The sequence below is a fragment of the Balaenoptera physalus genome (assembly GCF_965194825.1).
Source record: "Balaenoptera physalus genome assembly, chromosome: 15".
NCBI classification, from domain to species: Eukaryota; Metazoa; Chordata; class Mammalia; order Artiodactyla; family Balaenopteridae; genus Balaenoptera; species Balaenoptera physalus.
In genome coordinates this window covers 35,907,058-35,932,004 of record NC_138894.1, presented here as the reverse complement: position 1 = coordinate 35,932,004, position 24,947 = coordinate 35,907,058, and the positions used below count along the sequence as shown (strand labels likewise).

The window sequence follows — 24,947 nt, the reverse complement described above, 5'->3', positions numbered from 1 at the left end:
CTTCCAATCAATGAACATGCTATTTCAATTTTATTTAGGTCCTCTTTAATTCCTTTTCGTCTCTCAAAAAACATTTTAGAACTTTCTCCATGGAGGTCTTGAACACATTTTGCTAGATATATTTCTACTACTTTTAATGTATGCTATTGTATCAATTTTATCTTTTAAAAATTTTAACTTTTCAACTTTTATTCCTGGTTTATAAAATGACAATTGATTTTGCATAATGATTTTGTATCAGAGAACATGCTAACCTCTTCCATTAATTGTAATAAATTTTCTGTAAATTCTTTGAATTTTCAATGTACAAAAATATATCATCTGCAAAAATGACAACTTTGTTTCTTCCTTTCAAAGGTGTATTTTTTAATTTATTTATGTTTCTATCTTTACAACACTAAGTACGACTTCAAATACAATACAAAATAGGAGTCATGGTAATTAAATATGATACTTATTATAGGTTTTTGAGGATAGATTTTTATCAGTTTAAAGAAATTCTTGTATGTTTTCAAATTACTAAGAGATTTTACCATGAATTTATGGTGTGTTTTTTTAAATGTTTTTCTGTATCTATTGAAATGATTACATAATTTTTGTCCTTTAATCTATTAATTCATTAAATTATATTAATAGACTTTGTAATATTGAACTAAGCTTGCATTTGCTATGATAAACTCAACATATTAATGTTCTTTGTAAACTGCTGAATTCTGCTTTCTAATATTTTATTTAAGATTTCTGATCTATATTTATGAATGAGCCTGTATATTTATGAGTTTATGAGTTCTTGTACTATCCTCATCTGGCTTCATTATCAAGATTACACACACCTCATAAAATGAGTTGGTGTTTCCTCTTTTCTATTCTCCAAGAGTGTATGTAAGATAGGAATTAAGAAAAAACTCCCTAGACCTGAAGATTTCTTTAAGGGAAGAATTTTGACTGCTTTTTTATTCACTTCTGATTCAATCTTAACCTGAAAACAATAGGTCTTTCCAGCTTAATGTGGGGGAGGGCACCATATTAGACTCTCCACCCCAGATAGGCCCAAGAGACTATCAAATCTGAGTACAAATTGCCTGGACTAACAAGTAACCTCAAGGCAAATGCAGCTTAAGTGTTTAAGTCTATCTTTCTGGACCTCTGGACTCTCAATCTCCCCTGGATTTGGCCTGGTAATTCCTTAATAACCTTACTAAGCACTCTAGACTTAAACAACATCTTATATGCAGTACATAAAGCAGTACTTTTAGTTGTTTCAAGCTGAACAGCTGCTATGAATGACCTAGCTTCCTATATTCCTAAAATGAGAAATAATTATTACTTTATAAATTTATCTCCTAGTCCATGAGTTATTTGTATTTGCTAAAGAATAGCTATGCAATTTGTTTATTATTGTCTTCTATTTGATGTAATTGGTTTTCCTCAAATATTCTACGACTCGGCATTTGCTTATGTTTAGAAATGAAGGACTAGATTGATTAGTATGTATAACTGGTATGGGTTTCACCCTCTGCAGTTTTAAGTCTGTTTTCCAAAAACTGACTACAGGCTCTTTGTAGGTGGGTGGGGCAGATGAATCACCTTGCTCAAAAAGTAGTACTAGGGAACTTCGCTAATCATGCTATCATCTCTTTGTGTTGATGGTAAGGTTGGCCAAAGGAATTGGGTAACCTTCTGTCTAGCCAAGATTTTTAGAAGGTAGAACTTTAAATAATTTCCCTTAAGATTTCTCCCACCCTCATTCCTGCTCATAACATTTGCTGACTGAATTTAGAGTGTTCCTAGATTCCATTTGGAACAATGTTTCCTACTTTGACAATACCCTCTACACCATATTTAATGTAATATTTTCTTTTCTCAGGTTGAGTCATTATTCTGATTCCATCTGTTTTCTAAATTCAAAGAAATTTTTCAAAACTTCTGGCCTATAGAGGTACTTTGCAGTGTTTCTCTTTTTAGTTTTTCTTACATGTTATTTCAATAGCAATTTGGTTAGAGAGCTACACGACATATATGCTTAGTACACCCTTTGACTCAAAGAAATTTAAAATATGTGTGTGTGTGGGGGGGATGGGTATGGATGTGGATGTGTATAAAACCACTATTACAAAGCACCGAGCTGATCTCCCTGTGCTATGTGGCTGCTTCCCACTAGCTATCTATTTTACATTTGGTAGTATATATATGTCCATGCCACTCTCTCACTTCGTCCCAGCTTACCTTTCCCACTCCCCGTGTCCTCAAGTCCATTCTCTACGTCTGTGTCTTTATCCCTGTCCTGCCCCAAGGTTCTTCATAACCTTTTTTTTTTTTTAGATTCCATATATATGTATAGCTGATTCACTTTGTTATAAAGCAGAAACTAACATACCATTGTAAAGCAATTATACTCCAATAAAGATGTTAAAATCAATCAATCGATCACACACACACACACACACAAAACCCACTATTACAGTACACACTCTTGTCTGCCTATCACATAATAAGAAAAAATGTCCAATATTTAATAGCTACAAAACATGAGGAATTTTGGCCACACAAATTACATTGCTCCATAATTTTAAATCACAAAAAAATACCTTTCTAGTATTATCAGATGATTTGTTTATCATTTTATTGGCAGTCATACTAGCAATTATATTAACAGATCTTCTAATAGTAAACCATTCCTGATATGAATTCTTTGTATTAGCATATTATTCTTTTAATACACAGGTACTGCTAAATTTGAATTCTAAGTGAGATGGATTGTATAAGATTGCATAAGATTTTTATCATGTTTTGAAATCAGCATTGAGAATATTATATCTTTCAAAATGTTTCCAATTTATGCAATGACTGATAATTCAATCAGAAAATATAAAAAGTTTTAATTAGTGACGCAGAAAGTTAGAAAAATATACAGATTTTTTACAAAAAATAACCACTCAGATATAATGTTTCCTTTTGAGATTTGTTTTGATGTTTAGGTTGTTCTTATTTTTCTTTCTTGCTGATAATGTAACACAATAAATAGTGTCATAAAATAGAATTGGTATCTGTGGCATCAACTACTTTGTCTCATAATGGATAAAAATGGTTCAGTGAGTAAATGTACGTGATGTTGAGTTCTATTTTAATGGTTCTGTTGAAATACAATTCCCATACCATACTACTCACCCATTTAAAGTATGTAATTCAACAGTTTTTAGTTTTTTTTATATTTTTGCAGATATGTGCAAACATAACCACAGTCAATTTTAGAACATTTTCTTCATCTCAAAGAGAAACCCTGCCCCTTAAGCTATCACCTGCTTATTCCTTGTATCCACTCCCAGCCCTAGGAGACCACTAATTTCTTTCTGCCTCTGTAGACTGATGCTAAACTATTTTTTTTAAAGGTATTTTTGTCATTTATTCTTCAGTTCAAAAGAATATACAGTAGATCTACAAGGAAACATTCCATTAATTTTCTCCATAGATATACACTTTAATCAGCACATTGTAAAGTGTCCTATTCTTCATGACAATAAGTATGGTTGCATGATGAGGAAAAGAGTATATTTTCCTGCTGAGAGACTCCTATAGATTTGTCACATTCTCAAATGTGAAAAACCACTGCTTTAAAAAAAGAAATTGTTTGGAAGAAATCTAAGTTTTCTAAAAGAGAACCACCTTTTCCCAGGAAAAAAATAAAATTGGTGAAATCAGGGAAATGGACAGATATAAAATAAACAACCAAAATCAAGGACTTCTCTCCCATAGAATGACAGTAATACTAGTTAATAAATATGAATCAGAAACAAACCTTCCTCAAAATACTACCTGAAATAAACCATAAAATACCAAAAATAGGACTTAGATAGGGAGCACATAAAATATTTTACCAAAAGATATAAAAGCAAATAAGTGAGAAAAATACATATATTCCTGTTGAAAAATACCAGATGCTGAAATATGTCAATTATCTCCATTTAAATTTGCAGATTTACTGCATACTAACACTATAGGTCAGTTTTAGGGGGAGGTAAGAGGTGGAAGGGATGTGACAAAGTGATTCTCAAATTAACCTAGAAGAATAATAAGGAGATACATAGTATATTTTAAAAAGAGGATTTTATAGGACATATATGTTGTATAAGAAATTAAAGCATACTATATCAGATGTAATAATCAAAACAATGTTGTACTGGTTCAAGACATATAGAGAGAAGGAAGGGGGCAGGCAGGAATCAGAGCCTAGAAACAGATCTTAGTATTTATATAACATATTATGATAAAAGCGGCCTTCAAAATAGGTTGGGAAAGGACAGACATTTATGAACTGAATGCTGCATTCCTCCTGAAATTCTATGTTGAAGCCCTAGTGCCAGTGTAGCCTTGTTTGGAGAAGAAGCCTTGGAGAGATAATTAAAGTCAAATGAAGTCATAGGGGTAAGGTCCTAATCTGATGGGATTGGTGTCCTTATAAAAGGAGAAGACAATAGAATACACGCTGAGGAAGGGCCATGTGAGGACACAATGAGAATGTGATCATCTGAAACCCAGGAGGGTCCTTACCAGAAACCAACCATGATGGCACCCTGATCTCAGACTTTCAGCCTCTGGAACTGTGAGAAAATAAATTTCTGTTGTTTAAGCTACCCAATCTATATATTTCATTATGGTAACCTGAGCTGAATAAAACAACAGATTATCACAATAATGTTATTGGAGGTGATGAGTCATTTTCAAAATAAAGTCCAACCTCACACACAACACTAAAATAAACTTTTAGTTTGTGAATTATATGTTAAACAAGTAACTACAGAAATACTAAAATTAAATATAGACAAATAATTACATTTATTTGGAATAAGGAAGACATAAATAGTAAGGTTAAAGATCAATAAATTTAACTCCATTAAAAATTTTAAACGTCTGTAAAGCCATGGAAAAGAAAATCAAAGGTTAGAAACACATGAAACTAAGGAAATATTTACAACCTATATATCAGACTAGAGATTAACATTCAGATTAAAGTTAATGTTAAACATTAACATCCAGGGCTTCCCTGGTGGCGCAGTGGTTGAGAATCTGCCTGCTAATGCAGGGAACACGGGTTCGCGCCCTGGTCTGGGAAGATCCCACATACCGCAGAGCAACTAGGCCCATGAGCCACAACTATTGAGCCTGCGCGTCTGGAGCCTGTGCTCTGCAACAAGAGAGGCCGCGATAGTGAGAGGCCTGCGCACCGCGATGAAGAGTGGCCCCCGCTTGCCACAACTAGAGAAAGCCCTAGCACAGAAACAAAGACCCAACATAGCAATCAATCAATCAATCAATCAATCTTTAAAAAAAAAAAAAAAAAAAATTAACATCCATGTGTTACTAATAAATATAAAATAAAACGATTAAAATACAAAATAAAGGTAATGCATAGGAACAGGAAATTCTAAGAAGATATACAAATAACTAAAAAGATGTGAAGAGATTTTTACTATCAGTATTAAAGAAAAACATTAAATTAATTTCTGACATATAATTTCTGACATTATTATTATATTGGGAATGACTTTTTGTTTTTAAATGTAACTTTCTGCGGAATAAAAGGAATAGGGAAATAGGAATTCTAACAGATGATGCTTAGTGATGCTAAATGGTTCAATCTTTTTGTATAGCAAATTAGCAATATACATCCAGAGCCTCAGAAACATACAGATCCTTTAACTCACTAAATTCACATCTAAGAATTTATCCTAAGTATAATTAATGTGCAAGGATATGTTAATAAAAATATTTACTTCACTGCTTATAACAGCCTAAAAAAACTTTTTTAAAAAGTGTATCAAGTGAATTAATTTTTTAAAATGGTACATTCCTAAAAATGGAATATTATACAAATGCACATTAAAACTAATACAAATTCATTAGATATTAAATGAAAAATACAGGATTTTTTACTTAAAATATATATTGTATATCATGTATTCATACACAGAAAAAGGGGTCTTGAAATTTACATATAAGAAAGCTAATAATAATCATGCCAGGGATCATGGCCAAACTCGTTACTGTTAATAATCAATATTTCCTAACTATCTTTTAATAACCATGTTATCTTTGTATAATTTTTTTATGTAAGAGCACGCCATGCAATGGAGGAAAGTAAAGCATTTAAAAAATGATCCTAGGACAATGGATATACTATTGCAAAAAAAAATAAAATGAGATCTTTAATCATACCCTAAGTGACAATAAGAATAGGTGGTAGTAACTACATAAATGTGTAAAAATCAAGCCATGAAACAGTTAAGAGACTGTTTTTTAGTCTGAGAACAGGCAGAACTTTTTAAAAATATTTTTAAATGTTCCAGACTTTATTATGACACAAGCATATTAATGGTAAAAATGTCAGATCAAGTCCTTGGACACATATAAGTAATGGGAGAAATTTTAAAATAAGATAAATATAATTAGATACATAAACATTTAACATTTTAAATACTAAAGAAGAAACCACCAACAAAAATAAAAGGAGAAAAATATTTGCAACACATTCAATAACGACATACCCTCTTTGGTTTCAAACTCATACATTAATCAATCTCCTAGACCCTACTACTTGAATAGCACAAAAAGTATCTCAAAGTAATCACAGCCAAAGGTAACTTACGTCTTCCCCACTCCAAACCATCAAAACCAACACTATCATCCAAGGAAGGAAACTATAAACCTAGGCATTACTTTGATACTTCTTTCAAACTTACCTCTTGTATATTAATCCATCAGAAAGTATAATTAATCTTACTTCCTAAAAATCTCTCAAACTCATCCACATCTCTCTATATCTACTATCACCTTGGTCCAGCAATCATCATCTCTTGTCTGCAATACTAGACTAGCCTACAAACTGTTCTCCCCACATTCATTCTCAACCCTCATCTGTAATTTAGCCAGAACAATCTTTTAAAAATAGAAATCTGACTTTCTCACTCCAATTTACCCTACTCCTGCCCCCAACACACACATACTCACTCAACCCACTGCTTAAAGGGTCAAACAGGTCCTAAATAATATGACACCTACCTACTTCTTTATTCTCACTTCCTATCTTAGTTGCCTAGCTTTCTATATTTATGTTCTAACACTCGGGACATCTTTCAGTTTCCTAAAATGGCTACACTCCCTTCAATTATAGATTTTACACATGGTATTTACTCTAGAACACTTGCTAATGACTAAATAAAGAGAGTTGAAGGGTTATGAATGACTCTTAAGTTTCTAGCTAGCATAACTAGATGTATACTAGAGCCATTTCTTGAAATTTTTTAAATACCAAATTATCTTCTATTATTAACTCCTCACTATTATTCCTCAAACACTTCAGACATAAGAGTACCTCAAAGTCCTTGTACTACTGTTCCTTTCACCTGGAATGATCTTTTAATTGATCTTTACACAAATAGTTACTCCTTGATATTTAGATCTCAGAATGCCACTTCAGATCAACCAGTCAAAAGCAGGCACCTTGTTGCCCTAATCTATCACTCTATTTTAATTGTCTGCATTGCATTATCACTGTCTGATATTCCTATTTATTTGTTTATTGGGAATCTCCCCAATTAAAATATAACTCTCTGAGAGCAAAGACTTTATTATTATTCATTCTTGTATTCCCATTGACAACATGTAATCCTTGTTCAAGAAATATTGAATGAATGAATAATTCAGAGCCAGCATTCTCTGCTTGTAATAAAGTAGATTATCATCAACAATTGATGCTATCATAAAATATATCAATAGATCATGGGAACTCATAATTAAGCAACTTACTGAAATGTTGTAGAGTAAGAATAAATCTGTGAACTCCAAATCAGTATTAATAGGCATTATGGAGGCAATATGGAGTAGTGGCTAAGAACATGGGCTCTGCAGTCATACCGTCGAGGTTTGAATCCAATCTCCACCACTTACTGGGTGACATCAGGCTGGTTACTTAACCTCTCTGAGGTTCAGTTCCCCAGACTACAGGGTAAATATAACAACAGCACCTGCCTTATAGGGATGAAGTGAGGATGAAATATATATGCAGTACGCAATAACAATATAATAACAATGCCTGAGACATAGACAGCAATCACAAAATGTTAGCTGCTGTTTTCTTATTGCAAAGAGCATTCACAAAAGTGGGCTTAGTGTTAGAGAACATGCAGTTTGAAGTGACTACTTCCATATATCTTTGAAGAAGATGACTCCAAATGGGTGATTTCAAACAATACACATATGATGATTTTAAAGCAGTAGAAGACTGAATAGCATATAGATAATTAGCTTGAAGTAAGAACTTCTCTTGTGCTTCTTACATACCGAGTGAGTACGGAGTGCTGCGATGGTTTTTGAAAGTGCCATTTCCCACAGTTCATCAATGTAGGCTCTATTTACTAAGCCCTGGGTTGTATGTAAAATGTGATCTTCAACCACAAAAAAGCTAAGATTGAGGAGAAAAGAAAGCACAGCTGTCAGAAATTACAGTTTGACTACTATCATCAGGGGATGACAAACATTAAGAGTTGCCATCAAATTGGAAGTTAATACTAGTCATTTTTTCTTAAAGAAAGCTGTTTGGTATCACAAACAAAATCAGATTTCTTAGACTTGGAATTATACCTCTGATCATGGTATCATCTTAACAACTTCTACAGAAATTGGAGTTACATTCCTATTAAATGTTAACCATGTTATCTAGAAATTTAAAAGGGAAGAAAAATGTTTATAGGTAAAGAAGGCTAATTTCACTACATTAAAATCAACAGCCCGTTAATACATTTTAAAAAACTAATAGAATCTAAAGAGACAATGAAAGTTAAAGCACGCATTTTTTTTAAGAATCCAACACACAAAATACCGAAATAATTCCCCTTATATAAACTTTCTCATCAAAGTGTTGAAAAGATATCTTACAAAGGTAAAAAAAAAATACACACATATTTTTTAACATTCTTCTGTGGCTTCTTAATTTTTATGCATCTAAAATGTATCTTCAGCTTTCTTGCCTAAATATTCATACTAATTAAAACAATTCTTTAAATAGGGAATTGTTATGACACATTTTAATCAAAGGTATCAATTACATTGCAACAATCTAAACTTGGAAAAAAAAAGAAATTTCAAGGAACAAACCAACTTATTTCCCTTTTTTTTAACTGCAAAGTCACTATTTTGCAATTAAAATAAGCTGCCTATATTTGGGAACTGCAATTCCATACTAGTATATATACTCCAGATGAGGATGGCAAGCTATACAGTCCATGGAACAAATCTGGCCCACTGCTTGTTTTTATAAACAGTGTTTTATTGGAACACAGCCATTGTCTTTCATTTACATATTGTCTATAGCTGCTTTCGTACCGCAACAAAGCTGAATAGTTCTAACAGAAACCGTATGGCCTGCTGAGCCTAAAATACTTTATTATTTGGCCCTTTTAGAAAAAAACTTGCCAACTTTTACTGATTATTTGGTTCCCTCTTAACAATAATGAAAAAACAGAACATCACATATAATAAGACTACAATTCAATATTTTTCTCCCTTTATCCATAAAAAGGATTCCCCAACAATATAGAATTATGTTCCCCAACATAATTCTATGAAACGAATAGACATTCCTTTAAAATCATCAGATATTCAAAACAAATCTTGTCTTAAGAATTTAGAAAAGAAAAGAAAAAAAATTTCCCAAAGAACACTTGATATACTTTTCCAAGTCTCACAAAAAGTGTATAAACTATTGAAAGTGTATAAATTTAAAACACACACACACACACACACACAAACACACATATACCCACCCTACAATTTGATTAAAATACTTCCTGTAGCCATCTAAAGTTTCATGCTGCAACAAAGCAAAGAGAAAAAAGTTATTGTTTCTGTTTTGACACATTAAGACAGTTAAAATCAGTTAATTAATTTCTTAAGGCTCAATTCCAAAGACTATAAAGTAAATATAATAATAGTACCTACCTTATAGGATTACAGTGAGGATGAAATGAGACAATACATATCTAGTACTTAGAACAATGTCTGACACATAGCAAGCAACAGATGTTAGTTGCTACTTTCTTAATGCAAGTCATATCCAGTGGTCCCAGTTTGGGGTGGGGGTGGGGGGAAGCCCAAATGGAAAATAATTAAAAGATATCAGAGAAGAAAAGTGAAAAAGGGAGAAAAGTAAAGGTGGTGATCCTACCATGTTAGAAGGAGGCTGGAGCACCAAACGAGCCTGTTTTCGCCTCTGTTTTCGGTAGTAGTTCTCAAATGTTTCCCGGGCACCCTGTAAAACAAACAAAAGGAAATGGGTTGATACATTTGGACCAATTACTCTAGTATTTCATGGTAAATTCCCAGGTCAGGAATTGAGGCAGCCCCACATTTCTCAAAATCTGCTATTTTAACACTGATAATCTTCGGAAAAATAAAAATAACTATTACCACTTATTGAACCTTACTTACAAATACCAATAGAGATGGATACAAAAAATTCTTAAGAGGAAACTACCAGAACTCAGCCTCCAACACACCAAAGCTGGTTTCTGAATCAATTATCACAAATTCACAAGAAAGACAAACCAACATTCTCACAGGTTGTAACAACAGTTTAGAAAATGGTTCTTAAAAAATAAAACTCACAGAACATTCCAGAATAAAAACTAGTCTCAAATAAATCATGACCAAAAGGCCAAAGGGAGGCAGGAAAAAGGCAGGAGCTGAGAACATTAAGTCAGTCTTCTCAGACAGAATATAATCTAGCACAGGATTAATACCAAAAAGGAAGAAACAAAGCCCTGAAAAGTCTTAGCTCACAGTTTCTACTTTTCATTTAGGGTTTCTGGGCTTAAACTGAAAGGTGCTCTAGAGAACAAGAGCTAACTCATGAGCTCTATAACTAGGGTTGAATAGTGTCCTCTCAAAATTCATGTCCTTCCCAGGACCTCACAACATGAACCTATTTAGAAATAGGGTCATTACAGATGTAATTAGTTAAATTAAGATGCAGTCATACTACAGTAGGGTGACCCTTAATCCAATAAAACTTGTGTCTTCATAAGAAGAGGAGAATGCTATATGAAGGCAGAAACACAGGGAGAACACCATATGGTGCCACAAGCAGAGATGGGACTGATGCAGCTGCAAGCCAAGGAACACCAAGGACTGCTGGCCACCACCAGAAGCTACAGAGAGGCAAGGAAGGATTCTACCCAGAATCTGAGAGGGAGTATGGCCTTCTGTTATTCTGATTTTGGATTTCTAGTCTCCAAAACTGTGACAGAACAAATTTCTCTTATTTTAAGCCACCCAGTTTGTGGTACTTGATTATAGCAGCCGTAGGAAACTGATATAAGCTCAAAGCTTTTAAAACATGATGCTCCCCATTATTAAACTCTACTCTCAACCCAAGACTTTTCTAAATAAACAAGAGTAGAAAGGGAGAGACAGCATTACACAGTGGTTAAGAATACTGATTTTAAAACCAAATGATTTTATTCAAACCATGGCTCTGCCCCTTACTAGCTGTATAACTCATATGACTAGCTATATAACTTCCCTTCCATTATTTTAACTTCCACTATTTAACTCTTTACCTTTCACTAACAGATGTGCTATGGTTTACTCATTTGTAGAGATGCCAAACTCACATGGTTGTAATAAGGATTTAGAAGAGTTATAAAGCTTCTAGACTAGTACCTGATAAATAATAACCACTACGCAAGTACTTATTTAAAACATAAGTAAGATGAAATCAGTGATGAAACAGAAAGCCCAGCCCATGTGAACATAAACTCCATGAAATACCTGGTTCAGTTTTCTTCACCTTCCCAAAAGTCTGAAGAATTTTACTCAACATGACTTCTTTGTTAGATCCCTAAACCAGGAAAACTGTTTAAGGTACTAAATCATGCAGCCTCAGTAGTGTAGCTCAGGCGTTGGCAAATGTTTTCCATAATGGGCAGGATAGTAAATAGGCTTTGGTGAGCCATCCAGTCTCTGATACAACTACTCAACTCTGCTGCTGTAGTGCAAAAGCAGCCATAGACAATACATAAATGAGTGTGGCTGTGTTCCAATAAAACCTTATTTGTGAAAACTGAAATTAGAATTTCGTATCATTTTCACCTGTCATGAAATATTACTCCTCTTATGATTTTTTTTATGAATACCAACCATTTAAAAATGTAAAAGTTCACACAGGTCATACAGAAACAGGCAGTAGGCTGGATTTGGCCCATAAATCATGGTTTGATGACCCCTGGGGTAGCTTAAAAACAAAGGTTTTAAAACACTAAAGTTATTATAACTGTACATACCTGAATTTTTCTGCCTAAAAAATGAAAACAAACATTAAGACAGCTATTTCAAGGCTTTCTTAGTCTATAAGTTAGTGAGGTAGCAAATAATTCTATTTAAGAAATAAAAAGTGGAAACTGCCTGTTAGTTTGTTAAAGCTGTTTCCCACTTGTCACCATTTCACAGCATAGAGGTATTATTAAATGTCAATTACATTCTATACACACTGAATGGCTTTTCATTTTAAGGTTAACAGCCCTAAAGGCCCTTTATTATTTTAGTGTGACGTTACACTTTCAACATGCTTTCTAGCCAAGATACACTTAGCTGAGAATTTAGGGAAAGCCTTCCAATTAGAACACACTATATTAACTTAATTATTTGTTGTAAATGATAGAAAATAAACAAGATGAAATTCTATATAAAAACCAAATCATGAACCTCTACTTAATTCTAAAGTATATACATTTTGCTTTTTCAATAAAATTAAAACATAAGAAAAGACCAATTTATCTAATAGGTCTGGCTTCCCCATTTACAAAAATGAGCTAGATTTTCCCTAGTGGGTGCTAAGTAAATTCACCTCTGATTATTCTATTTCCTTTGCCAATTTTGTCAACTCAATGCTTACAGGAGAAATTTGAGAAATAGAGTTCTGACCAATCCAGTTGAGTAAATGATGAAGTGCCTGCCTATTCACAAATAGGTCAATAGACAATGACCTGTAGAGTTCTGCCACTTCAGCCTCAAGCTCCTTTAATCACTCAAATGAAAAAACAAAACAAAACACAAACCAAAAAAGCCACCTCACAAGCTACTGAAGGTATAAACAAATAGATATAAAACAATAGGCAGGCAAACGAAAAGTTGTTCTTTCATTTTATGTCATTAGTATGACAGTGCTACAAAGGCTGTATAATAATTAATGAATTAATACACACAATGTCACAGAAAAATTAGTCACAGTGTATATAAAGTGCTCACCATGTGATAGACACTGAGAATCTCCTCACTGAATTTATAGTCTATGGCGGAAGACTAGAAATTAAACAAGCAATTATATTAAAATCCTATTAAAATTATATTAGAATCCTATGGATTGAAGTGGGATGTATGTCTGAGTGTGTGTGTGTATGCGTGTGCGCACGTGCACTTAGGGGGTGGGAGGAATGTTAGAGAAAGATTCTCAGGAAAAAAATGACATTTATACTCATAATTGAAGAATGACTCAGAAGAATAAGCCAGGTAAACAGAAAGGGAAAAAAAATGTTCCTTGTAGAGACAGATGTTCAAAGATAAAAGGTACCACACATCCCATGAATTGAAAGACGTTCTTCATGGCTGGAACTTCAGAGTGTAAAGGAGAGGTATGACAAGAGACGAGGCTGGAGGACTTTGTAAATCGTATTAAGATATTTGGACTTCAACTCTAGTTTTAGACACCTGGAAGTTGTAATATAGTGAGTAGAATAAAGGAAGGGAAAATTAGCTACAAAAAGATCAGTCAGAATCTGACATATATTTAGGAGGCATAAGCCAATTGGATATATGTGGTAAAGGACATGAAGGAAAGAAGGCTGATGTGAGGTTTCTAACCTAGTTAACTAGATTGGTTGGTGGTGTCATTTAATGAGACAGGAATCAGAAGGAAATACAGTTGATTATTACCCATGGTTTCCTAATTTGCAAATTTGCCTACCTGCTAAAATTTATGTGTAGCCTCAAAATCAATACTCATGGCACTTTCATAGTCATTCAAGGACATACACAGCGTGGGGAAAATTTTGCGTTGCCCGATGCACATGTTCCTAGCTGAGGCCGAACAAAGCAACACTCTTCTTTCTTATTTCAGTTCACACACTATAAACAATTATTCTTTTCATGGTCTATCTAGTGCCACATTCTTCAAATTTTTGTGCTTTTTTAAAAAATTTGAGGCATAATTGACATAACATTATATTAGTTTCAGATGTACAACTTAATGATTCAATATTTGTGTATACTGCAAAATGATCACCAAAATAAGTCTAGTTAACATCTATCACCACATAGTTATACATACTTTTTTTCTTGTAATGAGAACTTTTAAGATCTGCTCTCTTAGCAAGTTGCAAATATATAATACAGTATTATTAACTATAGTCACCATGCTGTACATTCCATCCCCAGGACTTATTTATTTTATAACAAAGTTTGTACCGTTTGACCACCTTCATCCAATTCCTCCAACCCCTACTCCCTGCCTCTGGCAACCACCAATCTGTTCTCGGTAACTATGGGTCCAGATGGATTTTGTTCATTTATTTAGATTCCACATATAAGTGAGTTGCAACAGAGTATCTGTCTTTCCCTGTCTGACTTATTTCACTTAGTATAATGCCCTCAAGGTCTACTCATGTTGTCACAAATAGAAAGATTTCTTATTTGAAATCTTTATATGACTGAATAATATTCCATTGTGTATATATGTACCACATCTTTATCCATTCATCTATTGATGGATACTTAGGTTGTTTCCATATCTTGGCTATTGCAGATAATACTGCAACATGGGGATGCATTTATCTTTTCGAGTTAATGTTTTTATTTTCCTTGGATAAATGCCCAGAAGTGGAATTCCTGGATCATATGGTAGTTCTATTTTTAATTTTTTGAGGAACCTCCATACTGTTTTCCAGAGTGGCTGAACCAATTTACATTCCCACCAACAGTGCAAGAGGGTTCCCTTTCCTCCACAACCTCACCAACACTTGTTATTTCTTGTCTTTTACATAATAGCCATTCTAACAGGTGAGGTGGTATCTCATGGTGATGTTAATTTGCATTTTCCTGATGTAGAGCTCCCTTTCGTGTACCTGTTAGCTACCTGTGTGTCTTGCATTTTTGTGCTTCTTGTTGGTGATTTTGCTATTTAAAATGAACCCCAAACATAGTACTGAAGTGCTATCTCGTGTACCTAAGCTCAAGAAGGCAAGATGCACCTTACAGAGAAAATACATTTTAGATGAGCTTCATTCAGGTATGAGTTATAGTGTTGAATTCAATGTTAATGAATCAACAATAGGTATTAAGTAAGGTATCTTTAACGAGAAACACACGTAAAACAAGGTTATGAGCTGATTGGCTGATGAAAATGTTGTGATCAGAAGCTCAGAGAAACCTAACCCTGTATTTCTCCTAACAGCAATGGTCCAGTATTCATTAACTAAGTGTTTACAGTTTATATTGGGTTGGCCAAAAACTTCGTTCGGGTTTTTCATAACATCTTACAGAAAAAGCCGAATGAACTTTTAGGCCAACCCAATAGAATACAACTACCATGAATAATAAGAATCGAATGTATTTGGACAGACTGATAATAATGACTTCCATATTGGACATGTCTGGCTCTTTCTTGTAATCAATATATAACTTTTACTGTCAACTACTTAGAGATGATTTTTCTACTACTTGATTTAAAAAGGAATGTTCTGCCTAACATATAACCCTCTTTTAATTCTTTGCATAGCACATATCTCCATCTGACATTATGTTGTTTATTTGTTTATTGTCTAACTCCTTTCACTAGGATGCAAGCTCCATGAGAACAAGATTCTTGTTTGTCTTATTTTTTGTTGTGTTCACAGCCCCTAGAACAATGTCTGGCACATGACTGGCATTCAATATGCATTCGTTTGAAAACTGATTAAAAGTATGAGTAAAATATTAATTGATATTTTAAGATATCATTTTTATGTTATATTTACACTTTATCTGCTATGCAATAATCACTTCTTTATAATTATTCCTATTCATGTCATTCTGTTGTTTTTCTATCTCTATTTATTCTTTTAAGACTTTTGTTCCTATTTCATAGAGGTTATGTCTTCCTCATATCAAACAATTTTCTAAAATTTCCTTTTGGTTCCTTTATAAAATCATTTTTACAATCATGTTCCCTCTGAATTTTTAGGATAATGTTCCTTGTTCCTTTTTTAAAATAAATAAATTTATTTATTTATTTATTTATTTATTTATTTATTTATGGCTGCGTTGGGTCTTTGCTGCTGCGCGAGGGCTTTCTCTAGTTGCAGTGAACGGGGGTTACTATTCATTGCAGTGTGCAGGCTTCTCATTGTGGTGGCTTCTCTTGTTGCGGAGCACGGCCTCTTAGGCGCATGGGCTTCAGTAGTTGTGGCATGCCGGCTCAGTAGTTCTGGCTCGCAGACTCTAGAGTGCAGACTCAGTAGTTGCAGCACATGGGTTTAGTTGCTCCACAGCATGTGGGATCTTCCCAGCCCAGGGATCGAACCCGTGTCCCCTGCATTGGCAAGTGGATTCTTAACCACTGCGCCACCAGTGAAGTCCCAGTCCCATTTTATTCAGTATGTTTTCTCAGATCTCATATTTTGTTTTATATTATTTCATTTTCCCAATTGCTCTATCTAGAACAAGAGGAGCCCCTTCTAGACTAGTACTTTCTTCTTGGTTTGTGGTTTGCCTTTGGCCAATTCGCCATTCATCTGGCTATAGATCTAATATCCTTATGGAAGTGGCAATTTATAACAGGTCCAAAGCTGTTTCAAAGGCCATCCACAAATTAATGCCAGTGTCTAGCAAGCAACAGGCCTACTAAGTTTGCATGAAATATGGCTGAACATTCTCCTACCATACATTTCCCAGTGTTTGAACTCTCTGAACTTCTTAAACTGAATGAAAACCACAATAATGTAGGCTTTTCCTATCTGTGCTCTTGTACAGCACTATTACTTTGAGTATTCTCCAGCACAGAAAGAACTGTGCTGCCAGTCAAGGTCCCTCTCTTTCCCCTCATCCCACATTCTGGTAGCACTAAAAAGGAGAATCCATGCAGTAGTGGGGTGAACAACCAATGTATTCATCAATTCAGGATTGTATTTTCAATCCAGAAGGCATATCATGGAAAAGGGATAAACTGTCTTTTGACTTTTAAGGTTTGCTCTGTTGATGACAGCAAAACACACATCACCCAACAGCTGGATTTCTCAATCCATTCTATCAGCTCTAAACGTAGAGAAAATTTATTCCAATTCAGACAATGTCGTGAATTATCAGCCTTATTTATCAATGAGTATTGTAAATTTTCAGACTTTAATACACCTAAAGTATATTAGTAAAAGTTAAGAAAGACTTAGGTTTGCAACGAGACCTTCAAGATAGCAGAGGAGTAAGACCTGGAGATCACCATCCTCCCCACAAATACATCGGAAATACATCTACATGTGGAACAACTCCTACAGAACACCTACTGAATGCTGGCAGAAGACCTCAGATTTCTGAAAAGGCAAGAAACTCCCCATGTACCTGGGTAGGGCAAAAGAAGAAAGAAAAACACAGAGACAAAAGAATAGGGACAGGATCTGCACATCTGGCAGGGAGTTGTGAAGGAGGAAAAGTTTCCAAGCACCAGGGAGCCCCTTCACTGGCAGAGATGGGGGCTGGTGGGGGGGAAGCTTCGGAGCCACAGAGGAGAGCGCAGCAGCAGGGGTGCAGAGGGCAGAGCAGAGAGATACCCGCACAGAGGATCGGTGCCGAGCAGCACTCACCAGCCCGAGAGGCTCGTCTGCTCACCCGCCGGGGCGGCCGGGGGCTGGGAGCTGAGGCTCGGCTTCAGAGGTCAGATCCCAGGGAGAGGACTGGGGTTGGCTGTGTGAACACAGCCTGAAGGGGGCTAGTGCGCCACAGCTAACCAGGAGGGAGTCTGGGAAAAAGCTGGGACCTACCTAAGAGGCAAGAGGCCATTGTTTCAGGGTGCATGAGGAGAGGCAAGTCAGAGCACCGCCTAAACGAGCTCCAGAGATGAGCATGAGCTGCGGCTATCAGAGCAGACACCAGAGACAGGCATGAAATGCTAAGGCTGCTCCTGCAGCCATCAAGAATCCTGTGTGCAAGCACAGGTCACTATTCACACGTCCCCTCCTGGGACCCTGTGCAGCCGGCCACTGCCAGAGTCCCGTGATCCACGGACAACTTCCTCGGGAGAAAACACAGTGTGCCTCAGGCTGGTGCAACGTCACACCAGGCTCTACTGTTGCAGGCTCGCACCTCATTACGTACCCCTCCATCCCCCTGGCCTGACTGTGCCAGAGCCCCCTAATCAGCTGTTCCTTTAACCCTGTCCTGTCTGAGCAAAGAAGAGACGCCCTCAGGTGACCTACACACACAGGCGGACCAAATCCAAAGCTGAACAGCAGGAGCTGTGCGAACAAAGAAGAGAAAGGGAAATTTCTCCCAGGAGCCTCAGGAGGAGCAGATTAAATCTTCAGAATCAACTTGATGTACCTGCATCTCTGGAATATCATCCCAACATGAGGCTGCAGACTTTGTGTGATTTTGTCTGCATAACTTTGCTTTTACCATTTGTCCTAGGGTTCTGTCTGGTTTTTTGGGTTTTTTGGGTTTTTTTAGTATAGTTTTAGTGCTTGTTATCATTGGTGGATTTATTTTCTGGTTTGGTTGTGCTCTTCTTTCTTTCTTTTATTACTTTTAAATTTCTTTTATTTTTAATAATTTTTTATTTTAATAACTTTCTTTTCTTTCTTTCTTTTTTTCTTATTTTCTCCCTTTTCTTCTGAGCCATGTGGATGACAGGGTCTTAGTGCTCCAGCCGGGTGTCAGGCTGGTGCCTCTGAGGTGGGAGAGCCGAGTTCAGGACATTGGTCTACCAGAGACCTCCCGGCTCCACGTAATATCAAATGGCGAAAGCTTTCCCAGAGGTCTCCATTTCAACGCTAAGACCCAGATCCAATGACCAGCAAGCTACACTGCTAGACACCCTATGCCAAATAACGAGCAAGACAGGAACACAACCCCACCCATTAGCAGAGAGGTGGCCTAAAATCATAATAAGATAACACATACCCCAAAACACACCACCAGACGTGGTCCGGCCCACCAGAAAGACAAATCCAGCCTCATCCACCAAAACACAGGTACCAGTCCCCTCCACCAGGAAGCCTACACAACCCACTGAACCAGCTTTACCCACTGGGGGCAAACACCAAAAACAATGGGAACTACAAGCCTGCAGCCTGCGAAAAGGAGACCCCAAAACCAGTATGTTAAGCAAAATGAGAAGACACAGAAACACATAGCAAATGAAGGAGCAAGGTAAAAAACCACCAGATAAAACAAATGAAGAGGAAATAGGCAGTCTACCTGAAAAAGAACTGAGAGTAATGATAGTAAAGATGATCCAAAATCTTGGAAAAAGAATGAGGAAAATACAAGAAACGTTTAACAAGGAACTAGAAGAACTAAAGGGCAAAAAAACAATGATGAACAACATAATAAATGAAATTGAAAATTCTCTAGAATGAATCAATAGCAGAATAACTGAGGCAGAAGAACTGATAAGTGACCTGGAAGATAAAAGAGTGGAAATAACTACCGCAAAGAAGAAAAAAGAATGAAAACCATTGAGGACAGTCTCAGAGACCTCTGGGACAACATGAAACACACCAACATTCAAATTATAGGGGTCCCAGAAGAAGAACAGAAAAAGAAAGGGAATGAGAAACTATTTGAAGAGATTATAGTTGAAAACATCCCTAATATGGGAAAGGAAACAGTTAATCAAGCCCAGGAAGTACAGGGAGTCCAATACAGGATACACCCAAGGAGAAACATGCCAAGACACATATTAATCAAACTATCAAAAATTAAATACAAAGAAAAAATATTAAAAGCAGCAAGAGAAAAGCAACAAATAACATACAAGGGATTCCCCGTAAGGTTAACAGCTGATCTTTCAGCAGAAACTCTGCAAGCCAGAAGGGAGTGGCAGGACGCATTTAAACTGATGAAAGGGAAAAACCTACAACTAAGATTACTCTACCCAGCAAGGATCTCATTCAGATCTGATGGGGAAATCAAAAGCTTTACAGACAAGCAAAAGCTAAGAGAATTCAGCACCACCAAACCAGCTTTACAACAAATGCTAAAGGAACTTCTCTAGGCAGGAAACACAAGAGAAGGAAAAGGCCTACAATAACAAACCCCAAACAATTAAGAAAATGGAAATAGGAACATACAAATCAATAATTACCTTAAATGTAAATGGATGAAATGCTTCAACCAAAAGACATAGACTGGCTGAATGGATATAAAAACAAGACCCATATGTATGCTGTCTACAACAGAACCACTTCAGACCTAGGGACACATACAGACTGAAAGTGAGGGGATGGAAAAAGATATTCCATGCAAATGGAAATCAAAAGAAAGCTGGAGTAGCAATTCTCATATCAGATAAAATAGACTTTAAAATAAAGACTATTACAAGAGACAAAGGACACTACATAATGATCAAGGTATCAATCCAAGAAGAAGATATAACAACTGTAAACATTTATTCACCCAACAGAGGAGCACCTCAATACATAAGGCAAACACTAACAGCCATAAAAGGGGAAATTGACAGTAGCACAATAATAGTAGGGGACTTTAACACCCCACTTTCACCAATGGACAGATCATCCAAAATGAAAATAAATAAGGAAACACAAACCTTAAATGATACATTTAACAAGCTGGACTTGATATTTATAGGACACTCCATCCAAAAACAACAGAATACACTGTCTTCTCAAGTGCTCATGGAATATTCTCCAGGATAGATCATATCTTGGGTCACAAATCAAGCCTTGGTAAATTTAAGAAAATTGAAATCATATCAAGTATCTTTTCCGAGCACAATGCTATGAGACTAGATATCAATTACATGAAAAAATCTGTAAGAAATACAAACACATGGAGGCTAAACAACACACTACTTAATAACCAAGAGATCACTGAAGAAATCAAAGAGGAAATAAAAAAAATACCTAGAAACAAATGACAATGAACACAGGACGACCCAAAACCTATGGGATGCAGCAAAAGCAGTTCTAAGAGGGAAGTTTATAGCTATACAAGCCTACCTTAAGAAAGAAGAAACATCTCAAATACACAACCTAACCTTACACCTAAAGCAATTAGAGAAAGAACAAAAAAACCCCAAAGTTAGCAGAAGGAAAGAAATCATAAAGATCAGAGCAGAAATAAATTAAAAAGAAATGAAGGAAACAATAGCAAAGATCAATAAAACTAAAAGCTGGTTCTTTGAGAAGATAAACAAAATTGATAACCCATTAACCAGACTCATCAAGAAAAAAAGGGAGAAAACTCAAATCAATAGAATTAGAAATGAAAAAGGAGAAGTAACAACTGACACTGCAGAAATACAAAGGATTGTGAGAGATTACTACAAGTAACTATATGCCAATAAAATGACCAACATGGAAGAAATGGAGAAATTCTTAGAAAGGCACCACCTTCTGAGAGTGAACCAGAAAGAAACAGAAAATATGAACAGACCAATTACAAGCACTGAAATTGAGACTGTGATTAAAAATCTTCCAACAAACAAAAGCCCAGGACCAGATGGCTTCACAGGTGAATTCTATCAAATATTTAGAGAAGAGCTAACACCTATCCTTCTCAAACTCTTCCAAATTAGAGCAGAGGGAGAAACACTCCCAAACTCATTCTACGAGGCCACCATCACCCTGATACCAAAACGAGACAAATACGTCACAAAGAAAAAAAAATACAGGCCAATATCACTGATGAACATAGATGCAGATGCAAAAATCCTGAACAAAATACTAGCAAACAGAATCCAACAGCACATTAAAGGGATCATACACCATGACAAAGTGGGGTTTAACCCAGGAATGCAAGGATTCTTCAATATACGCAAATCAATCCATGTGATAAACCATATTAACAAACTGAAGGATAAAAAACATATGATCATCTCAATAGATCCAGAAAAGGCTTTTGACAAAATTCAACACACATTTATGATAAAAACCCTCCAGAAAGTAGGCATAGAGGAAACTTACCTCAACATAATAAAGGCCACATATGACAAACCCACAGCCAACAACGTTCTCAATGGTAAAAAACTGAAACCATTTCAGTTTTTCAGGAACCAGACAAGGCAGTCCAGAATTACTGTGGCCCTGAACCAAGATGGTGGAGTACACGGGCGTGCTCTCACTCCCTCTTGTGAGAACACCAAAACCACAACTAGCTGCTGGACAATCATCAACAGGAAGACACTAGAACTCACCAAAAAAGATACCCTACATCCAAAAACAAAGGAGAAGTCACAATGAGACGGTAGGAGGGGCGCAATCACAGTAAAATCAAATCCCATAACTGCTGGGTGGGTGACTCACAGACTGGAGAACAGTTATACCACAGAAATCCACCCACTGGAGTGAAGGTTCTGAGCCCCACGTCAGACTTCCCAACCTGGGGTCCAGTAATGGGAAAAGAAATTCCTAGAGAATCAGACTTTGAAGGCTAGTGTGATTTGATTGCAGGACTTAGACAGGACTAGGGGAAACAGACACTCCACTCTTGGAGGGCACACACAAAGCAGTGTGCACATTGGGTGCCAGGGGAAGGAGCAGTGACCACAGGGGAGACTGAACCAGACCTACCTGCCAGTGTAGGAGGGTCTCCTGCAGAGGCAGGGGATGGCTGTGTCTCACTGTGAGGACAAGTACCATGGCAGCAGAAGTTATGGGAAGTATTCCTTGGTGTGAGCCCTCCCAGAGTCTGTCATTAGCCCCACCAAAGAGCCCGGGTAGGCTCCAGTGTTGGGTTGCCTCAGGCCAAACAACCAACAGGGAGGGAACCCAGCACCACCCATCAGCAGTCAAGCGGATTAAAGTTTTACTGAGCTCTGCCCACCAGAGCAACAGTAAGCTCTACCCACCACCAGTCCCTCCCATCAGGAAACGTGCACAGGTCTCTTAGATAGCCTCAGCCACCAGAGGGCAGACAGCAGAAGCAAGAAGTACTACAATCCTTTTGTTCCTGTGGAACAAAAACCACATTCACAGAAAGACAGACAAGATGAAAAGGCAGAGGGCTATGTAACAGATGAAGGAAAAAGATAAAACCCCTGAAAAACAACTAAATGAAGTGGAGATAGGCAACCTTCCAGAAAAAGAATTCAGAATATTGGTAGTGAAGACGATCCAGGACCTCGGAAAAAGAATGTGGGCAAAGATCAAGAAGATGCAAGAAATCTTTAACAAAGAACTAGAACAATTAAAGAACAAACAAACAGAGATGAAAAATACAATAACTGAAATGAAAACTACACTAGAAGGAATAAATAGCAGAATAACTGAGGCAGAAGAACGGATAAGTGACCTGGAAGACAGAATGGTGGAATTCACTGCCAAGGAACAGAATAAAGAAAAAAGAATGAAAAGAAATGAGGACAGCCTAAGAGACCTCTGGGACAACATTAAATGCAACAACATTCATATTATAGGGATCCCAGAAGGAGAAGAGAGAGAGAAAGGACCAGAGAAATTATTTGAAGAGATTACAGTCAAAAACTTCCCTAACATGGGAAAGGAAATAGCCACCCAAGTCCAGGAAGCACAGCAAGTCCCATACAGGATAAACCCAAGGAGAAACACACCAAAACACATAGTAATAGAACTGGCAAAAATTAAACACAAAGAGAAATTATTGAAAGCAGCAAGGAAAAAATGACAAATAACATACAAGGGAACTCCCATAAGGTGAACAGCTGATTTCTCAGCAGAAACTCTACAAGCCAGAAGGGAGTGGCATGACATATTTAAAGTGATGAAAGGGAAGAACCTACAACCAAGATTACTCTACTGGGCAAGGATCTCATTCAGATTCGATGGACAAATCAAAAGCTTTACAGACAAGCAAAAGCTAAGAGAATTCAGCACCACCAAACCAGCTCTACAACAAATGCTAAAGGAACTTCTCTAAGTGGGAAACACAAGAGAAGAAAAGGACCTACAAAAACAAACCCAAAACAATTAAGCAAATGGTAATAGGAACATACATATCGATAATTACCTTAAACGACTATGGATTAAATGCTCTAACCTTCAAAAGACACAGGCTTCCTGAATGAATACAAAAACAAGACCCATATATACGCTGTCTACAAGAGACCCACTTCAGACTGAGGGGATGGAAAAAGATATTCCATGGAAATGGAAATCAAAAGAAAGCTGGAGTAGCAATACTCATATCAGATAAAATGGACTTTAAAATAAAGAATGTTAAAAGAGACAAGGAAGGGCATTACATAATGATGAAGGGATCAATCTAAGACGAAGATAGAACAATTATAAATATAGATGCACCCAACATAGGAGCACCTCAATACATAAGGCAACTGCTAACATCTCTAAAAGAGGAAATCAACAGTAACACAATAATAGTGGGGGACTTTAAAACCTCACTTACACCAATGGACAGATCATCCAAAATGAAAATAAATAAGGAAACAGAAGCTTTAAATGACACAATACACCAGATAGATTTAATTGATATTTATAGGACATTCCATCCAAAAACAGCAGATTACAGTTTCTTCTCAAGTGCGCACGGAACATTCTCCAGGATAGATCACATCTTGGGTCACAAATCAAGCCTCAGTAAATTTAAGAAAATTGAAATCATATCAAGCATCTTTTCTGACCACAACACTATGAGATCAGAAATGAATTACAGGGAAAAAAACGTAAAAAACACAAACACATGGAGGCTAAACAATA

At 36.2% G+C, this 24,947-nt stretch overlaps 1 protein-coding gene across 4 annotated transcripts in view; it reads right to left on the bottom strand.

Annotated features, from left to right (window-relative positions):
* EXOC6B (exocyst complex component 6B) overlaps positions 1–24,947 on the bottom strand; it is a 722,841-nt gene that overhangs the window by 355,493 nt on the left and 342,401 nt on the right. For 3 of the 4 annotated variants that reach the window (XM_082426005.1, XM_082426007.1, XM_082426008.1), the window contains 4 exons: positions 13,300–13,353; positions 10,220–10,303; positions 9,819–9,865; positions 8,338–8,458 (listed from right to left, as the gene is read on the bottom strand). In XM_082426005.1, coding sequence (XP_082282131.1) covers positions 8,338–8,458; positions 9,819–9,865; positions 10,220–10,303; positions 13,300–13,353 — 306 coding nt within the window. The remainder of the gene's footprint in view (positions 1–8,337; positions 8,459–9,818; positions 9,866–10,219; positions 10,304–13,299; positions 13,354–24,947) is intronic. The other variant, XM_082426006.1, reaches the window with a different exon arrangement.